General features: G+C 39.3%; 1 protein-coding gene across 2 annotated transcripts in view; it reads left to right on the top strand.

Moving 5' to 3' along the window:
- The window catches only part of LOC129108999 (atrial natriuretic peptide receptor 1-like), a 63,582-nt gene that overhangs the window by 18,284 nt on the left and 21,823 nt on the right, over positions 1–23,475 (top strand). For both annotated transcript variants that reach the window (XM_054620902.1, XM_054620903.1), the window contains exons 3-5: positions 5,296–5,483; positions 10,030–10,143; positions 14,478–14,613. In XM_054620902.1, coding sequence (XP_054476877.1) covers positions 5,296–5,483; positions 10,030–10,143; positions 14,478–14,613 — 438 coding nt within the window. The remainder of the gene's footprint in view (positions 1–5,295; positions 5,484–10,029; positions 10,144–14,477; positions 14,614–23,475) is intronic.

Raw genomic sequence — 23,475 nt, 5'->3', positions numbered from 1 at the left:
TATTGCAAACACAATGACTTGATGATGGAGGTCCAAACCTTTCAGACCTGAGCCTCCTGCAGAACGGAACAAAACCGTCATCTTTATTCTAACCTTAAACAAGTCGTTTTTTTACTTCAACCTAACCAATGGTTTCACATTGAGGGTGATATGAACACATATGAAATATGTATATAAATATATTTATGAAACATATTTTGGATTCCCAGACGTTGACGTTCAACGTAGCACGTGTTTTTTTTTTTTTAAAGAAATGTTCAATGCCAACATTTTTTCTGGGAACTTGGTTGCCTTTTAGGAGTTGGTGGAGACCAAAAACAGAGCTAAATAAGGCGAGAGGAGAGTCGGGTGCCGGGGTCAGGGTTCTGGATGGAGGTCCTTGTGGTGTGTGATTCTGCAGTTCAATATTTTGAATCAATACTCGGCTTTTAATGATCCTGAGATTTTTATTGTTTCCCTTCTAATCAAATGCAATTATCAGAGAACTGAATGTAACAACATTAAAAAGATCACAGCATCCCATTAGGGCTTTCTGTCAGTCACCATGACAACGCACGAGCAGAAGAGGTCAGAGGTATTTCTTATGACCTTTACTTTGGCGGGACGAAGCAGTGAGTGTTGTCCTGGTTCTGTGGCAGCAGTTTAGTCTCCACACTTCACACCTCGAAGCCTGAAGCAATATTCTATAAATATTTCTGCTCAAGCTTTTGTTTGTGGAGTCAATGTGTTTATGGAATTATTACAGCTGATCGATCGATGGATCAGTTAGCCACTAGGAAACAAATTGTCACCTACTCTGAGGTATTACTACTTCTACCTAAGTAACTGATTTGAATACTTGTTCCAACATTGGGAGAAACAAAGTTAAGTTAACAGTAATAAAAAGGTAACTGAGATCTGTCATAAAGAGTTTTATTGTGTGAAGAGAACAAGAGGTGAATTAGGTTTTCTGTTAGATTCAAATAATCTAATTCTGTTTTTGCGCTGTTGTGGTATTTTCAATCAATGACACTCTTTGGGGTCCTGTTTCCTTAATTATGTGTTGAGAAAGTCATTAACGTTTCCATTGAACACATGTTGACACCTTCAAAGCTGACAGGTTTGGGTTTGAAACAAAGAAACTACAAACATTTCTTTGTCAGAAGAAAAAAACAGGAAGTGTTAAAGGTTTGAGACATTTATGGGATGGTTTCCGTATTTCAAAAAATACAAAACTAAAAGCTGAAACTAAATGAAAGTATTAAGACCTGAGATGAAAAAGGAGAAGGTACAAAAAAGGAGATCAAGAAAAGAAGAACATCCTCTTTCCTGCGTGACCTTTGCTTTTGTTCTCCGTCACCTCTCGCATGAAGAAAGTTCAGCTCTGAGGCGGCTTGATTCTGTCATTTTTAAATGGATATATCTCAGGATTACTTACTGAGATAAACCCAAGTCAGAGTTGTTTCATGAAAAGTTTTTTCTTCCCTCTGTGGATGATCAAAGCGTGTGACGTTCAGGGTCCCGGTGGTTTGGGTGTTTCTGTCGGTTCATCCTGCTTGTTACGAGCAGAAAACATCATCCTTTCATCTCCAGAGCTGTCACACTGAAAGAGGAAAGAGGAAAGTGGAAGCCTGTCTCCCTTTCATCTCAGCACATCTGTGTGAGTCAGGAAGTGTGCAGGGGTCAGAGGTCAAAGGGAGAAGGGGAGTGTGTTAACGGCTCCTCCTGCAGGAGTTTCAGCTCTTCCTGGTTTCAGGGTCGTGTCTCTTCGAGTCCACCTGACACAGCAGCAGACTAATGACTCGTCCTGTCATATCATCAAAAGAGACACATCTACTAGACTGTGTCCTTTAAAACACGTCCACTTATTAAAACAGTCTATTTAATATCAGCTTGTTGCACAAACATCCATATTAGCATTTAGAAATGTCAGATTTGTTTGAGGTCTGTGTCTCCGCCAGAGATGTTCAACAAACGAAAAAAGAAAATGTGTTAAAGCTGTGCTGGTTTTTGCAAAGGGCTTAAAGCCTGTTAGATGTGACAACCAACGAGCCCAGTGGGCGACCCCGTCTCCTCAGAATAACAGTCATTATTTTACACAGTTTTGGAGGAAAAAGTAATTGCTGGGCCGGTTTAATTCAGTGGCAAAGTTTCCTGCATCCAGGCGACTAAATAACTAGTTATTTCAGGAAAATATGAAATAAATAAACATGTCCTGGTGGACGGACAGTGGACTTTCTGTTCTCTGAGTTGGGTCTGAAACCTCATGAAGTCTGGTTCAGAAGGGAGACAGATATTTGTCTCTGTGGGCAGACTGTTCTCATACAGCATTTATAGCTATAAGGACGACAATGAATTGCTGTAATTTGTAGATATCCCACGGAATCATTTTATAATAGTCCACTCAATCATAAACCAGGAAGTATAAAGACCGCAAAAAGCCACATGGGGAGATGGGTAAAATAAAAACCAGATTTCCCACCAGGAGACTGGTGACTGTTGTTTGTTCCCCCATGTGAGAAGAGAAGTCAACGTTGATTTATTCACTTAACTTCCTGACTACAGTAAAGGCACATCTGTAGTTATTTTAACCCAAACAACGATCTTAACTAAACCTAACTAAGTATTTCACCATCTTTACCAAACCTAACTAAGTATTTCACCATCTTTTACTAAACCTAACTAAGTTGTTTCCTGTTAAGACGTAAATGTATAAGAAAAAAGGACTGTATTCATGTAACACATTGACACGTGTTGCTGGACTTCTGAAGGAAAATGCACCAAAAATGAGGAGTAACTTTCTCGTAAGAAATCATACAAACCGTTGTATGAGGATACGTTGGTCTGTGTGGAATGTAAATATGGAGGCGCTGCATGACTAAAGTTTAATGATATTTGGTAACAGAGGTCAGAACGTCCAGAGTGAGTATTTTTAGATCAGGTGGAGGGGAACAAAGTGCAGCGCTTCAGTTTCAGCCGGAAGAAAGCTTTTAGCCCCGCGTGGTTTCTGTGGTTTCACCCTTCACTTCCTGCCCAGAGGTTATTAAAGCCTGAAACAATAGAGGTGGAGGGACGGGAACGGCAGGCCGGAGGAATGTCATCAGGTCTCTGGAGACTTCCTGAAGCTCCGACATTGAGACTTGGATGAAGCCAAGAAAGTATCAGCAGCACAGAAACAGAGCAAAGTAAACTAATGCTGAAGTTGCTTCTGTTACTACGACTCAAACTCAAACTCTTAAAGACGTATTTCACAGTGGGAATGTGCTTTTTATGGGAGTCACCGTAGATGGAAAGGCTTAAATCATTCAGAAATGCTACATGACCAGAGAAAACTGAGAAAAAAGGGCTTTCGCTCAAAAGTGAAAAAACCTACAACACCCAGAATGCACTGGGCTTGTTGTGGTCGATTATGACACTATTTTAAGTGCTACAAAAATTTCCACGAATGTTTTAGGAAGAAAAAAACTCCACAATATGCACTTAGTAGATGCTCAGACGTTTGGTTGTTGTAGGAGAAGAATACGTATGCGTCTTGACGTCGCTCACTGGTTTGTTGGCTGATGTTCTGAAGCCTTCAGTTCTGCATTTTGGCCGTCGCCATGTTTTTTTTGTGTGCAACCAGTGAACAGGAAGTGACCATTTTAGGACTGAGGAGGAGAGACGCCGTATACGTCTCTGGTGTCGACCTGTCAATCAGTGTGTAGCCCCGCCCTAAAGCATCCCCTGCATGTGATGATCCTTTGCTCCTAAAGCACTTTGCATGATTAACTGTGCAGAGATAGAGTTTATAGTAGTTATTTTGATATTGTGATTAAAAAGAAAACTCCTGCTTGCCCCCTAGTCTGCATTTTCATTATAATTAAAACACAATGTAAATGTGATCAAGTGTAAAAATAAAGTGTGACTGATCTTGAGAGTAACCCGACATCTATATTTTTTTACCTACTATGGAAAACGCATGACCCGCCCTGCTCGGCCTCTGACTAGCCAATCAGAGGCCGAGTAGGGCGAGTCACGCCTCCGTCATAGCAATATTCATAATTCATAATGGAGCAACATGAGAGCCTCACTTTGTGTTTTTACTCATCAATATCATATTGATTCTGTCTGAGTCTCAATACAAAGTAACAGCTACTGACGACTAATGGATTTTTCTCAGTGTGGCTAGAACAACACACAGACACACACACAGACACACACACACACACAGACACACACACACACACACACACAGACACACACACACACACACACACACACACACACACACACACACACACACACACACACACACACACACAGACACACACACTGACGGATGAGTCAGGCCGATCAGCGGTCGGTGGTGGCTCGTCTCGCCTCCAGCTGTCTGGAGTCACTGTGGGTGGCCTCCATGTTGTTATTGATTATTGTTTCCTCCTCTTTCATCACTGAAGATCAACAGCATCCGTCCACAAACACACAAGTCTGAATACAGAGAAGACATCTTGATGACCAGCTGCTTTGTTTCTGGTCGTGTAGAGATTTTTGGTCTATTTATCTTATAAACATCTGCTTCCAGACTAGTGGAAAGAAAACATTTATTTAACTGCTTTGTATATTTGAATCTGTAGATATCTCCTAAATGTTTCTTTACTCTACGCTGCTGTAAGCCTGCAAATTTCCCCGCTGCGGGACTAATAAAGGATTATCTTATCTTATCTTAAATTCACCAAAAATAACCATTAGATAATGCCTAATTTGCATATTTAAACATAACATTTCAGAAAACTTGCAGTATAAATAATAATTGTTTTGATGTCAGTAATATCAACTGGAGAAGTTTCATGTTGATATCTATTAGTTATTTGTTTGAACCTATTCACCTGTAGTTTCTCTCCTCTCTATACTCTGAAGGTTTTTACAGAAGGGTTTGTTCATACATCATTCATAGCCTGAAGACAGTTTCTCTCTCTTTATTATCATTTAGAACGTCTTTGTAGTTGCATCGTGTCTCTTTGTAGTGATTTTGTGTCTCTTAGTGGTTGCTTTGCACCTTTTCAGGATTGTTCTGAGGCACTTTGTGGCCAATAAAAGTCGTTTTTTTCCCCTGAAATTTGTCTCTGTTGTATTTTCTGTAACTAAGCAACCAATATACTTCGCGTTTACAACGACACCCGCATGCCCCAAGTATGTGAATGTTCATATATTTGTTTTTAGGCGTGTTAGTGTGGACGGAAATCATTATTCCTATCCACGTGTTGGAATCATTTATCATGCACCTCAGACGGTCTATCTCCGTCCAACAGAATATAAATGCCTCCTTTCTTCTCACAGTGGTGTTTGTTTGCTGCTCACCCGACATCTTCAGGAAGTTGATGGTTGAGTTTCGTCAGGCGGACATTCCTCACGAGCAGTACGTCTTCTTCTACATCGACGTGTTCGGGGACAGTCTGAACTCCAAACACGGACAGCCGTGGGCCCGCGGGGACGAGGACGACGTCGTCGCCAGGGAGGCCTTCCAGGTACAGAGTTTATCTTTTGGAAACACTAATTAATGATGCGCACATATTTCAAGTCTGTCTTCTTTCAGTGTCCATATGGGCACCTGACTGTCTTTAAGGAGAGACATGTGAAAACGTCCCCAGTCAATTACTTACAATAGGAGAGTTTTCTGAAATGTTATGTTTCAATATGCAGATGACGCATTCTCTTATTATGCTAATTGTCATACATATCCAGAACATAAATCTGAACATTGGATGAAGCCAGGTTCATATTTTTATTTTTATTTGATTGACATATTAAAGTCAAAGGTTTTTACAAAGAGGATTTTAGATTTCTCTTTGTATCACTTCATAAATCAGAAAATACTGTCAACAGACATTAAAAAATATTTTTTTATGAATAAAATGTTGCATTAATCAGTCTATGAGTCTAGTGTCGGTTTAATGAAAGCTGACGACCTGCAGCTCCGACTCGAAGCCGAGCCGAGCAGCAGAGGATGAAAGGAGTGCATTAACACGTTGGTGTAACAGCTGTAGCCGACTGACGTCTGGACCTCACCGTTCACCAGAGAGCTCTTCAGCCAGACCACAGGATGACTTTTCATTTCAGCCGTAACACAATGAAAGTTAATTAGTGACTGCTGATGTAATCTGCTGCTGGTGAGAGCGGAGAGCAGCAGACTGCTACCTAAATATGTTACAAAGTACTTCTTTCTGATAATAATAAAACAGCGAGCAGAGATAAGAGGTTCCCTTAATGAATGTGGGTAGTTTGTCAAACCAGAAACTGGATCCAAATTTAATCCAGCAGAGATACTGCAGGAGAGTGAAAAACTGTCGCTCCTTCTCTTCTTCATGAAGCTCAGTTTATAATCGCTGTCGTGAGGCGGCATGCCAGAGATTTGCTGCTCTTGGTCGTGAATCCCTGAATTTAAATAACTATTTACACGTCTAGGGATTTAAAGAAAATGCTTTAGAAACAGGAGCATTAGCATTTGAGTTAAATAAAACATCTAAAAAAAAAGCTACATAACCAAACCTTAATCATCACATTAACACTTTATGAATCATTTATGTAAAAAAAATATATATGAAAAACAACCTGTGACTTAATTAAAAGAAAAACAGGATTTACAAGCTGCTTTTTCTCTTCCAGCCATATTGTTATTTCTTTTTAAACTTAAATCGTTCTGCAGCATCAGAGGTTCTGAGGCTGCGTTTTCCTTTCATTTGCGTGAAACTGGCGTCATGTGTCAACTTTTATTACTTATAAAATCATCTCTTTATAACAGATATGATTGTTTTTCTTCTACACATTGAAACACAATGAATCATCCATCAAACACACAATGTGTCAGACAGCACTGATAGAATCTGATCAAAGCCCTGAGAGATCCATCCAGCCATTGTTCTCAATATTAATGAAAATCTCACTGAAAGTGTTTTTCTGCCAGAATTTTAAACGCTCATCACGCTCACTTTGAACCGTCACATACAGTTTATACATAAGTTATAATCTGCTGCCACAGATCTTCACTGTGTTCAGTGAGACGTGTGAGAGGACGACTCTGTGTGTGAATGAAGAAAGTGTCTTTACTATGACGGTATTTAGCTTAGTAAAAATGTGCTGCTAGAAACGCTTCGTTAGAAACGCGTCGCTACAAACGAGTGGCTAGAAACGGGTTGTTGGAAACTACAGTGTTCTTGCAGGAAGCACATTTTTTATAGATTCTATTTAGTTTAAAGAAGGAGAACAAAACACTGTTCCTTGGTTCAACCAAAAGAGACAAAGATCCTCTGAGCAACAGTTAAATAAGAAGAGAAGAAATCAGAATCCATGGTCAAAGAAAGTGGAAGCTTCCTGTTTAAATGTCAGGACAGAAGCAATGACATACGCTTTTCTGGACTGGAAAAACAAATTCAACATCCACGTTCCAACAGTTTTCTCCCCCATTCGTTCTCCTTTTGGGACCAATACTATTCCATATGTATTTTATCCTGTAAAGTGTCTCTTTCCCTGACGCCACAGGGGGGTCAGAGGTCAAGTTTAGAGCCAGACGCAGAGCTCTGGATCTCCCAGTGTTGAGGTGTGCTGCTCGTTCTGGAGGTCGAGGGGTTAACGCTCACAGAGAGTCTGACGTCAGACGCTCTCAGAACCTGATTTCCCAGGTTTCTCCTGAGTGTCTTCTCTCATCGCCATCTTCTTTGTCCCCCAAATTGGCTTTATTCTCTACTGATCCTCTATTACACACACACACACACACACACACACACACACACACACACACACACACACACACACACACACACACACACACACTAATACACACTTATATTCTGTCTGAGCTGTTAAAGAGCGACGTCGGTCAGATGACAAATTGGATGTTTTTCTCCCTTCTTTCCTTCCTTTCCTCCCTCCCTTCCTAGCTCTTTCTATCTCGCTCTCCCTTTCCCTCCCTCCCTCTCTTTATCTTTCTCTCTCTCCCCCTTCCTTCCATTCTTCCTTCTTCTTCCCTCCCTTACTCACTCTTTCTCTCTTCCTCTCCCTTCTTCTCCCCTCCTTCTCTTTCTCCCTCCCTCTCTTTATCACTCACTCTGTCTCTCTCTGTCCCTCCTTATCGTTCCTTCCATCCCTCCCTCCCTCTCTCGACCTCCCTCCCTTCCTTCCTTTCTTTCCTCACTCCCTCCCTCACAGCCTTTCTCTCTCCCCCTCTCCCCCTCCCCTCTTTCCTTCCTTCATCCTTCCCTCCCTCCCTCTCTTTATCTCCCTCCCTCCCCCTCTCTTCCTTCCCTCCCTCCTTCCTTCTCTCCCTCCCTCCCTCTCTTTATATCTCTCACTCTCACCCTCCCTCCCCCTTCCTTTCTTCCTTCCTTCCTTCCCTCCTTCCCATCCTCTCTCTCTCTCTCTCTTCCTTCCTTTGTTCATATATCATTCATAGCCTGAATTATACATTTTAGTGCTAAAAACATGGAGAAATTGTTTTTTTTTGTTGTATTTTCTGATTCATGGAGTGATACAAAGAGTGATCTGTAAAAACCTTTGACTCTAATATGTCAACAACATTAGAGAAGCATTTTGAACCTGGCTTTATGCAATGTTCACATTTATGTTCTGGAAATATTTGCAAATTAGCACAGGTTTGATAAGATAATGCCTCATTTGCATATTAAATGATTCTCTTGATGTCAGTAATCAAGTTGGGAGGTTTCGTGGTGATTTCTATCAGTTCATATTTTACCCTCTTCACCTGAAGCCTCTTTCTAAACTCATGACGAAGCTCGGGCTGAGCCGGGCTGTGATGAGGATCACTGGTCACCAGGACAAAAGACAACAGAGGAGCTGAACTCAAATAACTTCAGCGTGTTTAGAGAGAAAACATGAAGCAACGTTCAGCCGGTTTCTCAACCAGAAGGAATTCAGAACAAACAGGGAGAGAACTGGTTCATTAGCTCCAGAGTTTCATCATTTAAAGTACTCAGCTTTATAGACGTCTACTAACACTGCAGGGAGGAAGAGTAAACAGCAGAAACAACAAGGGGACTTTCATTAAGAAGAATTAATAGGAAGTGAAATGTGTTTATCCAGCTTTTTACTTATATTTGATCATAATCTGATATGAGTTTCGATCTCTTTATATTGCTGTGAAAACATGTCCCTCACACAGATATATCAATTCAAGTTTATCTACAAAAACTACAGTTTACAGGATACATTTCAACACATCATGATAACCAAATTTTTCTATTTTTATCATTTCTTTTTGTCTCTTTGTGATCATTTTGAGTTCTTTTGTAAGGATTTTCTGTCTTTTTCAGGTCATTTTGAATCTCTTCTAGTTGCTTTTTGACTCTGAGTAGAGTGCGTGTCTCTTTTTTAGTCATTTGTGTTTCTTTGTGGTTGGACATTGGATAAAGCCAGGTTCAAAATTCTTGTTTCACTTTGTTGACATATGAGAGTCAAAAGGGCTACGGAGGGAAATTTGGATTTCTCTTTGTATCACTCTATAAATCAGAAAATACTGTCAACAGCCATACAACAAAAATCAATGTTCTCCATGTTTTTAGTAATAAATGTTGTATAAATCAGGCTATGAATGATATATGAACAAACCCCTCTGTAGAAACCTTCAGAATATAGAGAGGAATGAAGCTGTAAAGTTTGGTGTATGTAAGAGCTACTGAAGTGGAGATTTATGGATCAGAGTCTGAGAAAAAACTCATTTTAAAGATATGTTTAGTTAAATTACATACATGTTGAAGACACTACAGGTGAATAGGGTAAAAAAAACAACTAATAGATATCAACATGAAACTTCACCAGCTGATTACTGACATTAAGACAATTTTTTTGTATTAAAAGTTTTGTGAAATGTTATGTTTTAATATGCAAATGAGGCATTATCTAATGGTAACTTTAGGTGAATTTAGGAGAAATCTACAGACACAAACAGACAAAGTAGTAAAATAAATGTTTCCTTTCCTCTAGTCTGAAAGAAGACGTGTTATGTTATAAATGTTTTTTCCTGCAGCGTCTTTCCTTAAACCCTCCTCTTCCTGTTTTCAGAGTGTGAAGATCCTGACGTACCGAGAACCACAGAACCTCGAGTACAGAGAGTTTGTCAACAACCTGAAGACCGACGCCAGGGAAATGTTCAACTACACCATAGAGGACTCACTGGTGAGACGTGTGTGTGTGTGTGTGTGTGTGTGTGTGTGTGTGTGTGTGTGTGTGTGTGTGTGTGTGTGTGTGTGTGTGTGTGTGTGTGTGTTGGGGATTTGGACACCCTGAGCATGAATATATGAATATAAAATAAGTTTTAAAGTTCAATGTAATGAAAGAAAAGCCTTCTCTTCCCTTAAAACAACAAAAATATCAGTGCACCTTCGGAAAAAAATCATAAAAACACGACCAGTTTCTTTTATGGATTAATGTCAAAATGTGTTCAGACATTTAAATAACATGAATATGGCTCAAATGTCTATATTTGTATTCACCATGTTCATACCGTTGCAAAGTTATTAATTCAATAATAACCTTTTAAAACTGATAAAACCAGTATCATTCAGATTCAGAGTGTTGAATGACTTGGATATTGATCATTAAATATTGATTGAATGACTAACTCTAGACTAACCTTCTGTTTCTTTTGACTGAGTCAAACAAAGTTCTTTGCTAGTAAAAGTAATAATTATTGTGAAACTATTAACAGGAAGCTAAATAAAACTGAACTGAACTGAACTCAAAATGCGTTGCCGGCAAAACCGTTGTAGGATTTTAGCGATGCATTTATAGCGTTTCGTATTTAGCAACACGTTTTTAGAGACATGTTTCCTGCTCGTGAGTATCTAGCAGCGTGTCTACTCAACTAAATAACATCTATAAGTAAGACAGTAAGATAAAAGCATCAGAGAGCAGGCTTTCAGGGAGCAGATTATAACTTTAAACAATTGTGTTTTTCTTTCATTGTTGCTTTAATAATGTAGAAATAAAAAATATTAAAGACTCAATTAAAGAAGGTTTTCTTGTTTTGTTAGTTACACAGGCGATTCATCCTCTGGAAACCATGAATATCATTTGATGAAAGTGTCGGACGGACAAACGTCCCCGTCCTCAGGCTTCACTGCTGCTGGACAAAGACGAATAAAACTCCATATAAATAGAGGAAATTAAGGTTATTAAACCAGATGCAGCTGACAACCTCCACACTGGAAGGTGTCAACGATGTGCAGATGAGAAATGACAGCATTATGCAAATGTGTAATTAGTGTCAGTGCAGCTGGACGGCTCAGTTTGGAGAAGCTAATTTAGTCTGCTGATGTTATCCTGTCATTTTGATCTGCACAAAGGTTGAACATGACGCACTCACACACACACACACACACACACACACACACACACACACACACACACACACACACACACACACACACACACACACACACACACACACAGATGAAACAATAGCAAGAAGGAAACAAAGACCGCAGCACAGACGTCACACCTCAAATCACAGATCAGCTCATCAGTGCTTAATGCTGCTGGTGTTATAATATCTTATATTCAAGATAAACATGGTGTTGAATGATATCAAATAAAGAGAGGAGCTGAGACGTCTTGTTTCCCTTTGAGGTTTGGCACGTTTTGTAAAAAAAGAGGTCAAAATACATCTATGTTGTTTGAAAAGCTGTCAAGAAAAAAATCACAATAGTGAAGACCGCCTCTAGCCTGACTTGTTCGTTGAGAATATCTTAGCTTTTGTGCACGTATAGAAAAAAACACTAGAAAAATCAAACGACTGCTCAAGAGAGGAGCGCATGCAACGCGCACCTCACCGTAAGAAACTTTGTGAGAGATGCGTTTCTAGAGATGCGTTTCAAACCTTTCTAGAGAGGCTTTTCTAGTGGTTCTAGAGACACGTTTCAAACGTTTCTAACATTTCTTACTACTTGTTTTGAACTTTTCTAGAGAGACGTTTCCAACGTTTTTTTAGAGAGATGTTTCTATCATTTTTAGAGATGCGTTTCTAATGTTTCTAGAGACATCTGTGTTTCTAGAAACACGTCTCTAGAAGCGTTAGAAACATGTCGCTAGAATAGAAACGTGTTGCTAGAAACATTAGAAACGCCTCGCTAGAACGTTACATTACGATCTCTGCGTTGTTTCTTGCAACACGTTTCTGACGTTTCTAGAGACATTTCGCATTTTAAGCGTAACGTCTTATCTCTAGGTAAGGTAATCTCTAGCGAGGCTTTTCTAGTGAAGTGTCTCTGTGTGATCGTGGCCAATTACTGTAATCTGCTCAAATGTACAACAGGACTCCAGTTTGTCCCTTATCAGCCACCATACGTGTGTGTGTGTGATTGTTATCTGGCAGCTTTGTGAAGCTGGTTTATCAGCAGCAGACAGACGGCTGAGGGACGCTAATGTGGTTAAGAGACACAGCGCTCGATACCCCCCCCCCCCACACACACACACACACACACACACACACACACACACACACACACACACACACACACACACACACACACACACATATAATAAGATGACACTCCATCGATCTCTGTGGAGAAACAGGATCCGTCAAAGAATCTAACAGACGGCATCAAACACAACCAACAGTCACATGACAATCATAAGGTACTTTTCTAAACTACAGATGACCTTTGACCTTAACAGGCTTGTATAATGATCATCAGAGTCTTTTGCTCACAAAAGTTCACTCAAGATTATTTAGTTTACTTTTTGAATAAAATATAGGAATACTTATCTTTTTCCCTGGTTGTCCACGTTTTTGTCTGTTTCTCGGATTTCTTCCGTCTCAGTCCGCTCCAGAGAACCCTCATTAAATGTAATCAGACAGCGGCGATGACATAACCAGCATGAGTTCTGTAATTTCCAGCCTTTTATATATTTCTTTATCATTAAACAGGCTTTCATGCTGTTTTTTTTTTTCTCTCTCCCAGCTCCGAGCAAAGAGCGGTGGATTTTAAATAGAATGTTTAACCAGCGTCATCAGCCAGTTATTTTAATTTGAGGACGAGGTCACAGAAAGTTGATGGTTTATGTGAATATCTGCTCACTCTGGTAGAATAATTGGTTCAGTCTTCGCCGTGTCATTAACCCCTAACATCCATTAAAACATGTCCACACTGAGGAGAAGAAGTCAGACACAGTTTGTCTTTGTTTCCGTGGTTTACTGATGTTAAATCAAACCAAATACGCCATTTTGGTAAATTGCGGCAGCAAAACATTAGATCAAAAAGTACTGAAAGATGATGCAGCATTTCATACTTTGGCATTTTATTCTGGAAATCCTGATATTATGGCGAGAATTCAAAGTAAAGTTGGGTGTCTGACTGATTCTTGGCTCCACAAGATAATTTAATTACAATAGACCAAGAGTTTGTCTGCAATCCACCATTTCTAATCCAGTCTACTCAGACCCCTTTTTACACTTTACTGTCTCGTATCTAGAACTTCTGGTGCTGACTAACGAGAGAAGCAACGTTAAATTGATTAGTCGCACATCCTCAAACGATCTGAAGGCTCCGATTGGTCCAGTGTCATGAGACTACGCTCTCTTCAGAAACCCACCAGACTCCATCCACAGAACAGTCATTTTAGTTTCAGGTCTACCGCCGCCTCTGTCTGTCAGATTGTTTGTGTTATTGTGTGACTTTGGTGTTTCAGTTCGGATTCAACAAACTCTCACAATGACTCAAACAAAAAATATTCAAAGTTAATGTTTTTGTCAATGGAGTGTGGTGTCTTTGAAGAGAGCATTGACAACAGCTTCAGTTCCCCCTCGTGAAGGTTTGTCCGACAGCAAAGTAAAGAGGTGGAAACATTCTAAATCTAGCGTTCACTGAAACTGATATTGATTCTTTAAGGTGTCTAAATTGTGTGACTTTGCTTCATCTACTGCAGTAAAACACTGACTGTGGAGAAGAACCTCACACAACCACACTTCTCAACATCAATAATACCCATTAATGATGGACGATCACATGTGGAGAGACATGTGGTGTGTGTGATCAAAGCTTTTGTTCCTGTTATTTGTCTAAACAGCCAAATCCCCGTCATTACAAGCAGCAGGGATCAGAGGGGGATTATGGGTAATCATGCATTGATTTAACTATAAGATCATGGAGACAGTTTGTTTTCTGGTCGGCTGTTTCTAGGGAAACTGTTAATGGTCCTCGTTTCAAATGCAGTTAAAAAGCAGAATCTGTTTTTTGATCGGGAGCACAGATAGACTGTTTAGTGTTTCACTGCTCTGTGAGAGATGATGAGAGCAGAGGATTGTTCTGTTTATCCTACTTACAATACCGTCACAATGAGGCCGTTTTCTTTAGCTTTTTCGCTGTTTAAAATGCTGAAAATGAAAAGTTAAAGACAGAAAGTTATAAGCCATATAATAGAAGCATACTCTGCAGTCTAGAGAAAGAGTGGCTGAAAAAGAGAGTTATCAGAATAAAAGAAGCGTTGGTTTCTGTTTGTGCGTCCAGATGAACATCATAGCCGGAGGATTCTACGACGGTTTGATGCTCTACACTCACGCTCTGAACGAGACCATGTCCATGACCGCCGGACGGCCTCCGGGACAAGACGTCACCAAGAGGATGTGGAATCGAACCTTCCACGGTCAGTGCTTCATTCTTTAAAAACAGTGTTTGATTTGAATTGTCTTTGTGTAGTTTTGATCACAGAAAGGGGGACATTCATTTTGCGTCTTGGATTTCATTTTAAAATCCTTTTTTTGTGTGTTAAAAACGTTATGTGACAACGTTTCGGTACATCGACCTTCTTCAGGTGACTTTATAAAGCATTGAGAGAGAAAGTCTTAAAAAGTCATCTGCACCTAAGGCCTGCAGTATCAGCATGAACACATATACATAATTAAATATAAAGAAAAGAGTCTTGAAAATAGTTTAAAATCCACATCAACACAATGAAGAAAAGCTGCCAGAATCTGTTGGAGCGTGACTCATATGTCTTCTAGAGAAAGGACAATAAATGACACTAGAGAAATATATATATATAAATATGCTTTTAAGAATCTCATAAAGATGAAATCATCATAAAAAGATCCCATAACAGAATGCTAATGTAATCCATTTGTGAGTACATCAGAAATACAACAGAGGATATCTCCTAACAACTCACTGAGGAGGAGCTCTTAGTTCAAAACCTGAAGAGGAAATAAGATGTTTTTCATGATTAAAATGTGCAGCTACAGGTTTTGTTTGTTTGTTTATTAATTCAGAAGACAGAGGATGATGCATCAGGTTTATGTATATTTTCTGGCCGATTGAGCGTGACATGGTTTGAATGAGGGAAGGTCTGAGAGGAGGTGTGTTTGTTGGGATGAAACGGGGATCATGGCTGCGGATGTTGCTGCTGTCTTCTGTCTCAAAGCGTTCTGTTTCTGTCCACACCATGTTTAACACCCTCTCTAGAAAGAAAAGCTTGATGAACCTCTCCAAGCTGCCAGAGAGAGAAACAGCAAAGTGTTGATTAGTTTGTTAATTTGCTGGTTGCTAACCGGACAACTTAATATTATCATACCCCTCCTGATATAAATCATCATGTATTTATTAAGGAACATATCATTTTAGATAGGTTCTTTTCTTTTAAAGGACTATTTTTCAACCTGGTTCTGCGTTTCTGTGACGGACAGGGAAGAGAAATGTAACACCCGGCTTTTTCTGTTTGATCCTGCCTGCATCTCAAAATGTTCAGAAACAAAAATAAACCACGCCCATATTTATACATAAAGATGACTAAACGTCAAACCAGTTCCATGACGGCGGGTTTGTTTTAATCCAAAACATCCACAAACAGTTCACAGTTCATAAAGATATGCTTCCAGTTATCAAACTCAAAATATGTCATCTACGATCAAAAATATTACATTAAGTTTGAGGAAAAAAGGACAGAAGAAATCTTGAATACATGAACAGAAATTATGTTAAACACCCTTCTAAGAAATCCAAATATGTAAAAAGACACACCTGTTATATTTCAAACATTTTGTCCTATATATGGACATACATATATATTGTTTTCTCTCTCTCTCTCTCTCTCTCTCTCTCTCTCTCTCTCTCTCTATATATATATATATATATATATATATATATATATATAGGTGTGTCTATTTTAGCATGTTTGTTGTCTGCTGAAGTTAATTCACTCATAAAGCAGAGAAACGTTTCCTCTGCAGACGTCGTTAGTTATTAATAAAGTTATTATTTAATAAAACAGCTGGAGTTTCATTCTCTCCACCTGAGCACTCTCACGGATTCAGTGAGAGACGGCGTTCGGTTTCATTTACACTCAAGAGTCAAATCAAAGAGTCTGAAACACACGAAGCCGTGAAGAAGAGCACCACCCACCAGAGTCCTCGTCACCTGAGAGACGATGAGGGCCGAGGTCCAGGTTTAATATTCTGTGTTCTGCTCAGCTCCTGTGAGAGAGAGACCTCTGACAGAAATCTAATTTAATATGTAATCATTTTATTCTGCTCTTCAAAATGTTTCAAGACACTAAAGGTGAATAAAGACAAGAAGAAACATCTGATATCACCGTGAAACTTCCCCAGTTGAAAACATATATTAAGACAATTATTCTTCTATTATAAGATTTCTGAAAATGTTTGTTTAAATATGCAAATTAGACATTATCTTGTGAAATATTACAATTTAACATGAACCAGTGTGGGCTCTGTTTCTGTGCAGAAGCTCCTCCAGCTGTCGCTTCTCTCAGAACTATATATATATAAATGTCAGATGTACCACCTCTCTTTTTTTATTCTATGAGTACCTCATCTGTTGGACATTCAGTCAAATTAACTTATGTTTTTAAGTTCTGAAGGTGATTAAAACAGGTGTATTGAATTATAGCGAGTTCATAATGAAATACAAGTTTATTTAAGATAACTTTTCAGTAGATTTTACCGTATAAAGGACAAAGCAAACAGGTAGTTAAAGATTAAAAGTCATCAGGACATTTGATTGTCTGTTGGTACAGTTTCAATTGTTGCTTTAAATACTGATGCTTTTGGTTTCTACGACCTAACAAGATATTTATGCCAACGCACACACGGCTTTTGCAGAAGTAAGGTATTTCAAATCTTCCATCTCTGCATTTGCACCGCTTCCCGTGCAGCCGTCTGTGTTCCGTTACAGTAAAGAGTTCTGCAGAGATTCATATTTAACCTCCAAAAGAACCCGTCTATCTTCACGTAGCTGACCTCTGACCTCAAACCCAAAACCTGTCCGCTGTCAGAGAGCAAAGAGGAGCTGGACGAATCAATCATGCTCCATCAAACCCATCACCGTTTGATTCATTAAACACAAAACAGATGATGTCAGCAGTTTCACCATCAGTCAGCCGCCGTATGACATCACTGAAACGAAAACATAAATAATAAGAACGTTGTTTGACCTTTATTGCACCATCTCAGTCCTGCTGTGCTCTTTCACAATAAAAGCCATAAATAAGACCAGAAAGGTGGAGTGATACCTCCTCCATCCGTCTGCTGCCAGGCTGCTGTGACCTTTGACCCCTGACTTCCTCTCCACTGATTCAATAGAGCAAGTTTTTAAGAGAAGTTTTTCTTTGCTGTGACTTCACATGGAGTTTCTCAGGAAAGTGTTTCTCATCTAAGTGATTAAAATGCAGAAATGTGAAACACAGAAGGAGAAATGAAAATATCAGTATTTCACAAGCCAAGAACGGACTCGTCTGGCTTTCATTATGCTAATGTTTTACATTTAAACAGTTCTTTGGACAGATTTACTGGAAACCAGTCGACTGATGGACATCGAGTCGTTCCCAGTCCTTCTGTCCGTCATTCTGTCACAACGACATTCCTGCTCTCCAGATTTATTATTTATTATGACATATATTTAAAGGAAAAGGGATTTATTTGTCTATTTAGAATCAACTCTGTTGATTTATCTGAACATAGTGCACAATATCTTGCCACAATATTTATTCTGCAGTCTATTTGTGCTGAATCAGCGTGTTTCTCTGAAGCGTGAACTTCACTTTATGTATTTAAAAGCCACCAACGCAGCCGCCTCTTGTTTTTAATCAAGTGCAAGTCTGTTTTTAAGAGATGTTCAGAGACTATTTATTGCTTCCTGATACAGAGTACCGCTCCGATACCAGTGTGTTAAAAACAAAAGTATATATATTAATATTCTATGAACAGATGTAAATCCTAACCCTCTATGGGTGTGATATGATTGATATCCTTCCATGGACTGACTCAGGTTAAAGTCTTCTAAAATACAGAGAATGGACGCCATAGAACTTTCTTTTATCATCTAGTTTGGACATATTTTTCTGCTGTAAAATATTGCTAATTTGCCAACGCTACACTCTCGACCTGCCTGATCGCTTCTGAGCATGTGCAACTCTCAGAAGAGATGAGTAAGAAGCGTTTGATATGTCCATCATCGATTGTGGACTCAGCGTTTGTTTATTCATGATCGGCCATGATTCTGGGCTGGATGTAGATGTGAGTGTGACTTTTTAAGGTTGGTCGGTTGGTTTCTTTTGGCTCCTTGTGGACGATACTCTTCTTCTCTTTGGGATCCTGGAGAGGAAACAAAGAAGCAAAGACAGAAAATGGTCTGGTTCTGACAGCAGAAAGCAGAGATGAGTTTGGCGCTCTAGCTTTCTTAGAAGCACATTTCCGTTCTCTGGAGGCGGAGATGTCACTGGAAGTGGAAGTCTATAAATAAGATGCAGGTGGGAAACATGCAAAGCTCCTCCTTTCAATCACGTTAATTTGGACGGTTGATTGATTTTGTGACGTCCTGCAGTGATTGATATTAAAGTGTCGTTGTGGGTTTGAAGGGAGGTTTCTGTGCGTCAGAGTTCAGCCTGCAGATCCACATGATGAATGACACGAAACTCAACCACCTTCCTCCGGTGTAAACGTCTCCAAAACACACAAACCACACATGTGAAAAACACACACACACTCTCAGGTTCTCCATCGTCAGGCAGGTCAGACTCGCTCTGACTCACCCGTCCTCTCGGCCAATGAGGACGCGTCGTCAGCTGATCTTCAGCGGCTTCGATCGATCCGTCTCAGGGCTGCTATGTGCTGTTTGCTTGGCTGAGCCTGAGAGTGGAGGTGGTGTTTTATTTTGAAGGGTCAGAGGGTCAGGGGTCATGAGAGTGGGAAGGAAAGTGTTGACTGAAGATAATTAAAGGCGTTTAACGAGAGCAACAGGATCACGATGGACGTTATCGGTTTTAATCACATTTCAGTTTTATTTCTACAGATCCCTTTGTTGTTTGATCATAGCGGCTATTCTTTATATTTGTTATACCACCATCCCAATAATAATTTCAACACATGTGAACACATCATGATAACGTCATAATTTACCTTCACGAAATTTTAATTGTCATTGAACAGAGCCTGAACGCATCATAATGTAACTGAACAGAACCTCCCTTCGTTAGCCGTTGGCGGTGCTGCTAACGTTACTAGCTCTCCTCCTGTTAGCCGTTGGCGGTGCTGCTAACGTTACTAGCTCTCCTCCTGTTAGCCGTTGGCGGTGCTGCTAATGTTACTAGCTCTCCTCCTGTTAGCCGTTGGCGGTGCTGCTAACGTTACTAGCTCTCCTCCTGTTAGCCGTTGACGGTGCTGCTAACGTTACTAGCTCTCCTCCTGTTAGCCGTTAGAGGTGCTGCTAACGTTACTAGCTCTCCTCCTGTTAGATGTTGGCGGTGCTGCTAACGTTACTAGCTCTCCTCCTGTTAGATGTTGGCGGTGCTGCTAACGTTACTAGCTCTCCTGTTTGATTTAAACAGATTGGTTGTCTACAGAGACTAGAAAAGCATAAATGAAGTCCTGATCTCATATTTTACTGAATATTGGAGGATAACGATCGTCAGTAAAACTTTATTTACACTGTGACGGTTAACGGTAAACTGTGTCATTAGTGTGAGGTTCACATGATTGAAGAACCATGAGATCAGTACGGATCACTGATCTACTACGGTCTGTTAAACCACTATGCTGCACTATTACCAGTTATGAATAACAAAATATCTATTCTAGGACTTTATGGGAAAACAATGGCAAACAACATACATTTATTAATACTAATACAAAATATCAGAAAATATGTCATATGCCATATGAAAACATGGACTATTTTAACCAATATAAATATGTGATTAAATGGCTCTCACATTTCCTTATAAAGATTGTCTTATCGTACAACAAAGTGACGGCATCTATGGAGCTCCAGTTAAAGCTCAAACCATGTGGAGAACAAGATGGAAATATGACATTTCTGTTAGTTTCATGTATTAATGTGCTTGATATTTTTTGTCTCCTTGGTGATATAAATATTTATTCACTAATTGTGTTTTAATTGCACTTAAGTGAATTTTGCTTTTATCAATACCACCTTTTCCACCTTAACCAAACATGTTAATTGATTTCTGTTTTTTAATGTGCAGCGCTTCCCCTCACCGTCTGAATCTTTAGTGCTCATGTAAACACTGGAGGTCACATGTGTGTACGCAGATTATTTGTTCTGCTCTCCAGCTCTTTATTTTTCCTCCATTAGCGTCTCTGCTGTCGACGCTCGGTGTGACCTCGGGGTTAAAGAAACCGCCGTCAACACACAAACTGTGGAGAGGTGGACGTTAAAACTGCAATAAGTTGCTTAATGAAGTGTAAATAGATAAGATCGAATACGTCAGAACGCCCATCCCTGTGGTCCATGTCTTTAAAAGTAATGTTAGAGTTCATTCAAAAATGCTGTTTTGTATTCATAGAGGAAAGAACGAGGACGCTTTATTTTGCAGTTCCACAATTTCAGAATCATTTCCAAGTTTCCTGGAGAAAACTCAAGAGAAACGTTTATTGAATTAGCAGACTTCCAGTTCTTGAATTACAAATGATTGATTGAGTCTTTTTCATGCAGCCGAACGTCCAGAAATTTGAAACTATTCTACCTGAAAATACACTTATATTTAACTGAGGAATAAAGTTTCTAATAATAAATGAATCCATGTTTATTTTGGGTTAAATGGAGCTTTAAATGCTCTTTGATGCACATTCCCGTTATAATTCCCATGTCATTAAAGGAGAAGCGTAGAATATATATATATATATTTGTATCTCTAGTAGAGCGTTTTTCTTGTTCACACCAAACAGAAAGTGTTTTTGTGCCTCATGGTGTTAAACCAACATTTCATCAACTCTTGCTGCACATGTTAAAAATCCCAGTTACATCAGAAAACTAACCTCTGTTGTCTCTGGGTTTATAGCATCAACCAAAAGGCTCTGGGTGAAATCCATCAAGCTGTTTGTCTTCACTGTATCTAGCAAACCACATGTCTGCTGGTTTACTGCAGATATAACAACCCAATAAACAGATCAAACGGAGGCTGAAATAACAACATAATGAAGATGATTGGTAAAAAGTCTGAATTCATGCTTTGTTAGTTCCTCCTATGACTCAAAGCTCAACTTCTTTACCATCTTACAACGCATGGTGGCACGATGGACTGAAGATGTACATTCATTCACGCTTTACAAACATAGAACATACTGTGTATATGAATATTTAACAGAAGAGAGAACTGGTTTGATTGGGTTGAACTGTTTCCCTCCCTTTGTCATCAACTTCCTGTGTTGAAGCTACCTCTAATGTAATGGTGTGAAACCAGAGCCTCCTGTCTCCTCGGTTCTCCTCCTATCTGTGGACGTCCATCACTGTGTGGCCTTTACTGCTTCCTCTGTTAGCGTCTCTGCAGCTCCTCTAAAGCAGCTGTGAGGGCTGATAAAACCGCTGTCAGACGTCAAAAACTGCTCTCTGAGTTTAACTGATACGCGTATAAAATGTCAGGAAATTGAGAACGCACATGGAGACATTTTCAGATGTTTTCAGACATTTTCTACTGTCCAAAACTCAAAGATTTTTATGTTAAAATGCAACGTTTCCTCGTACGATATCTTATGTTAAGTTACTCCTCACTTGTCGTGTGTGATGATGCATGAAAACATTCTTTTAGAATAAATAATTGTCGTTTCAGTTAAAGTAACTACAGAAGTGCCGTTACTGAAATGACAAAGTTATGTGACCAATAATTCAACGTTGATGAACAAACAGCAGACTGCTGACCCCCCCCTCTCCTCTGTGTGTGCTTTTGTGGTCCTTATCCTTTGTCGTTCATGATTAGCTAGATAACGTTAAAGAAATACCCACATTTTTTATATAATATTAATAAAAACTTTATTTATATAGCACAGAGTTTTGATCTGAAAGTGCATTGACAGACAAATGAAAGCAAAATTGAGGCAATATGACAACAGAGAGCTCAACAAAAGGTCAAATGTAACAGATGAAACAACAAAACCAGGAAAGAACAGGAAATGGGTTGTGTTCCTTTTAGTAATGGTAGTGAATCTAGAGAATCTTTAATCTGAGTGAAACCTCCAGGACCACAGACATTTTCCTCTCACACAGTTTCAGTCGCTCTGAGAGTCGAGTTTCTGTCTCCAGAAATGACTCTGTGGTTTTCCTGAAATGAAAGTAATGGACACCTGGAGGGGGGGGGCAGACAGCATCGAGCAGACGGGCTGTCCGACATTTACGTAATGTGCTTTATGTCGCCTCCTGGCTGCCGTAGATTACCCTGTTTTCCTGCTCTGAGTCTGACCTGACGGCGTGTGATGGGAGAGCACCAACAACATAATGAGATTTGTCAGCCTTTCTTTTTTTTCTAATGTTTGATTTATAAGATGATTTCATAAACATAGGATGAGGTGATCCTGGTTGCTAGGTAACAGGTTTGCCAGGAACCAAAACAGAGGTCTGTTCTAAAGAAAGAGGCCTGTTTGAAAGTGAACACCATGAAACAGACGCAGCGGGGATCAACGGGTTCTGCAGATGTCGTGACAGAAACCAGCAGTGGGATGTTTGAATACAGACTTTAAAGGTTTTAGGTGCAGTTTTTTCCAATATGAAATCAGGTGCTTTTAGCTGCTACAGGTATTTGTTCAGTGTTTCAGCTGTCAGAGTACAACCCGCTCTGTCTCTATTTGTTTTTGCTCATTTTAAGTCAAAATTGACAGAATTTAAGATTTTATACTTATGTCACTCCGGTTAAAATACAATTGTGTGAAATACTTTTCATTGGATACAAGAAAGAAAATAAATAGAACATATATAAAAAGACGTAAAATATATGATACAATAAATATAATAACAAAAATATAAGAAGAAATGAAAATACCCATCTTAGAAATATATATATCTAATATAGTTTGATACATATAATATATGATATTCATCTTGTTTTCTTTTCTTTCCTATGCAGCGATCTAAATTTTGTTGTGCAACCCTGTCGTTCAATGACAAATAAAACCTTGTAGCTTGTAAATGTCAAAACGAACAAACAATAAAGATGTTTCATACACAAACATAAAAACATAAACTGTCTTTAGAGGAAATCATCTCT

Source organism: Anoplopoma fimbria, chromosome 20 (genome assembly GCF_027596085.1).
Source record: "Anoplopoma fimbria isolate UVic2021 breed Golden Eagle Sablefish chromosome 20, Afim_UVic_2022, whole genome shotgun sequence".
NCBI classification, from domain to species: domain Eukaryota; kingdom Metazoa; phylum Chordata; class Actinopteri; order Perciformes; family Anoplopomatidae; genus Anoplopoma; species Anoplopoma fimbria.
The sequence above is the reverse complement of the archived record's forward strand: the minus strand, read 5'-3'. Positions and strand labels throughout refer to the sequence as shown.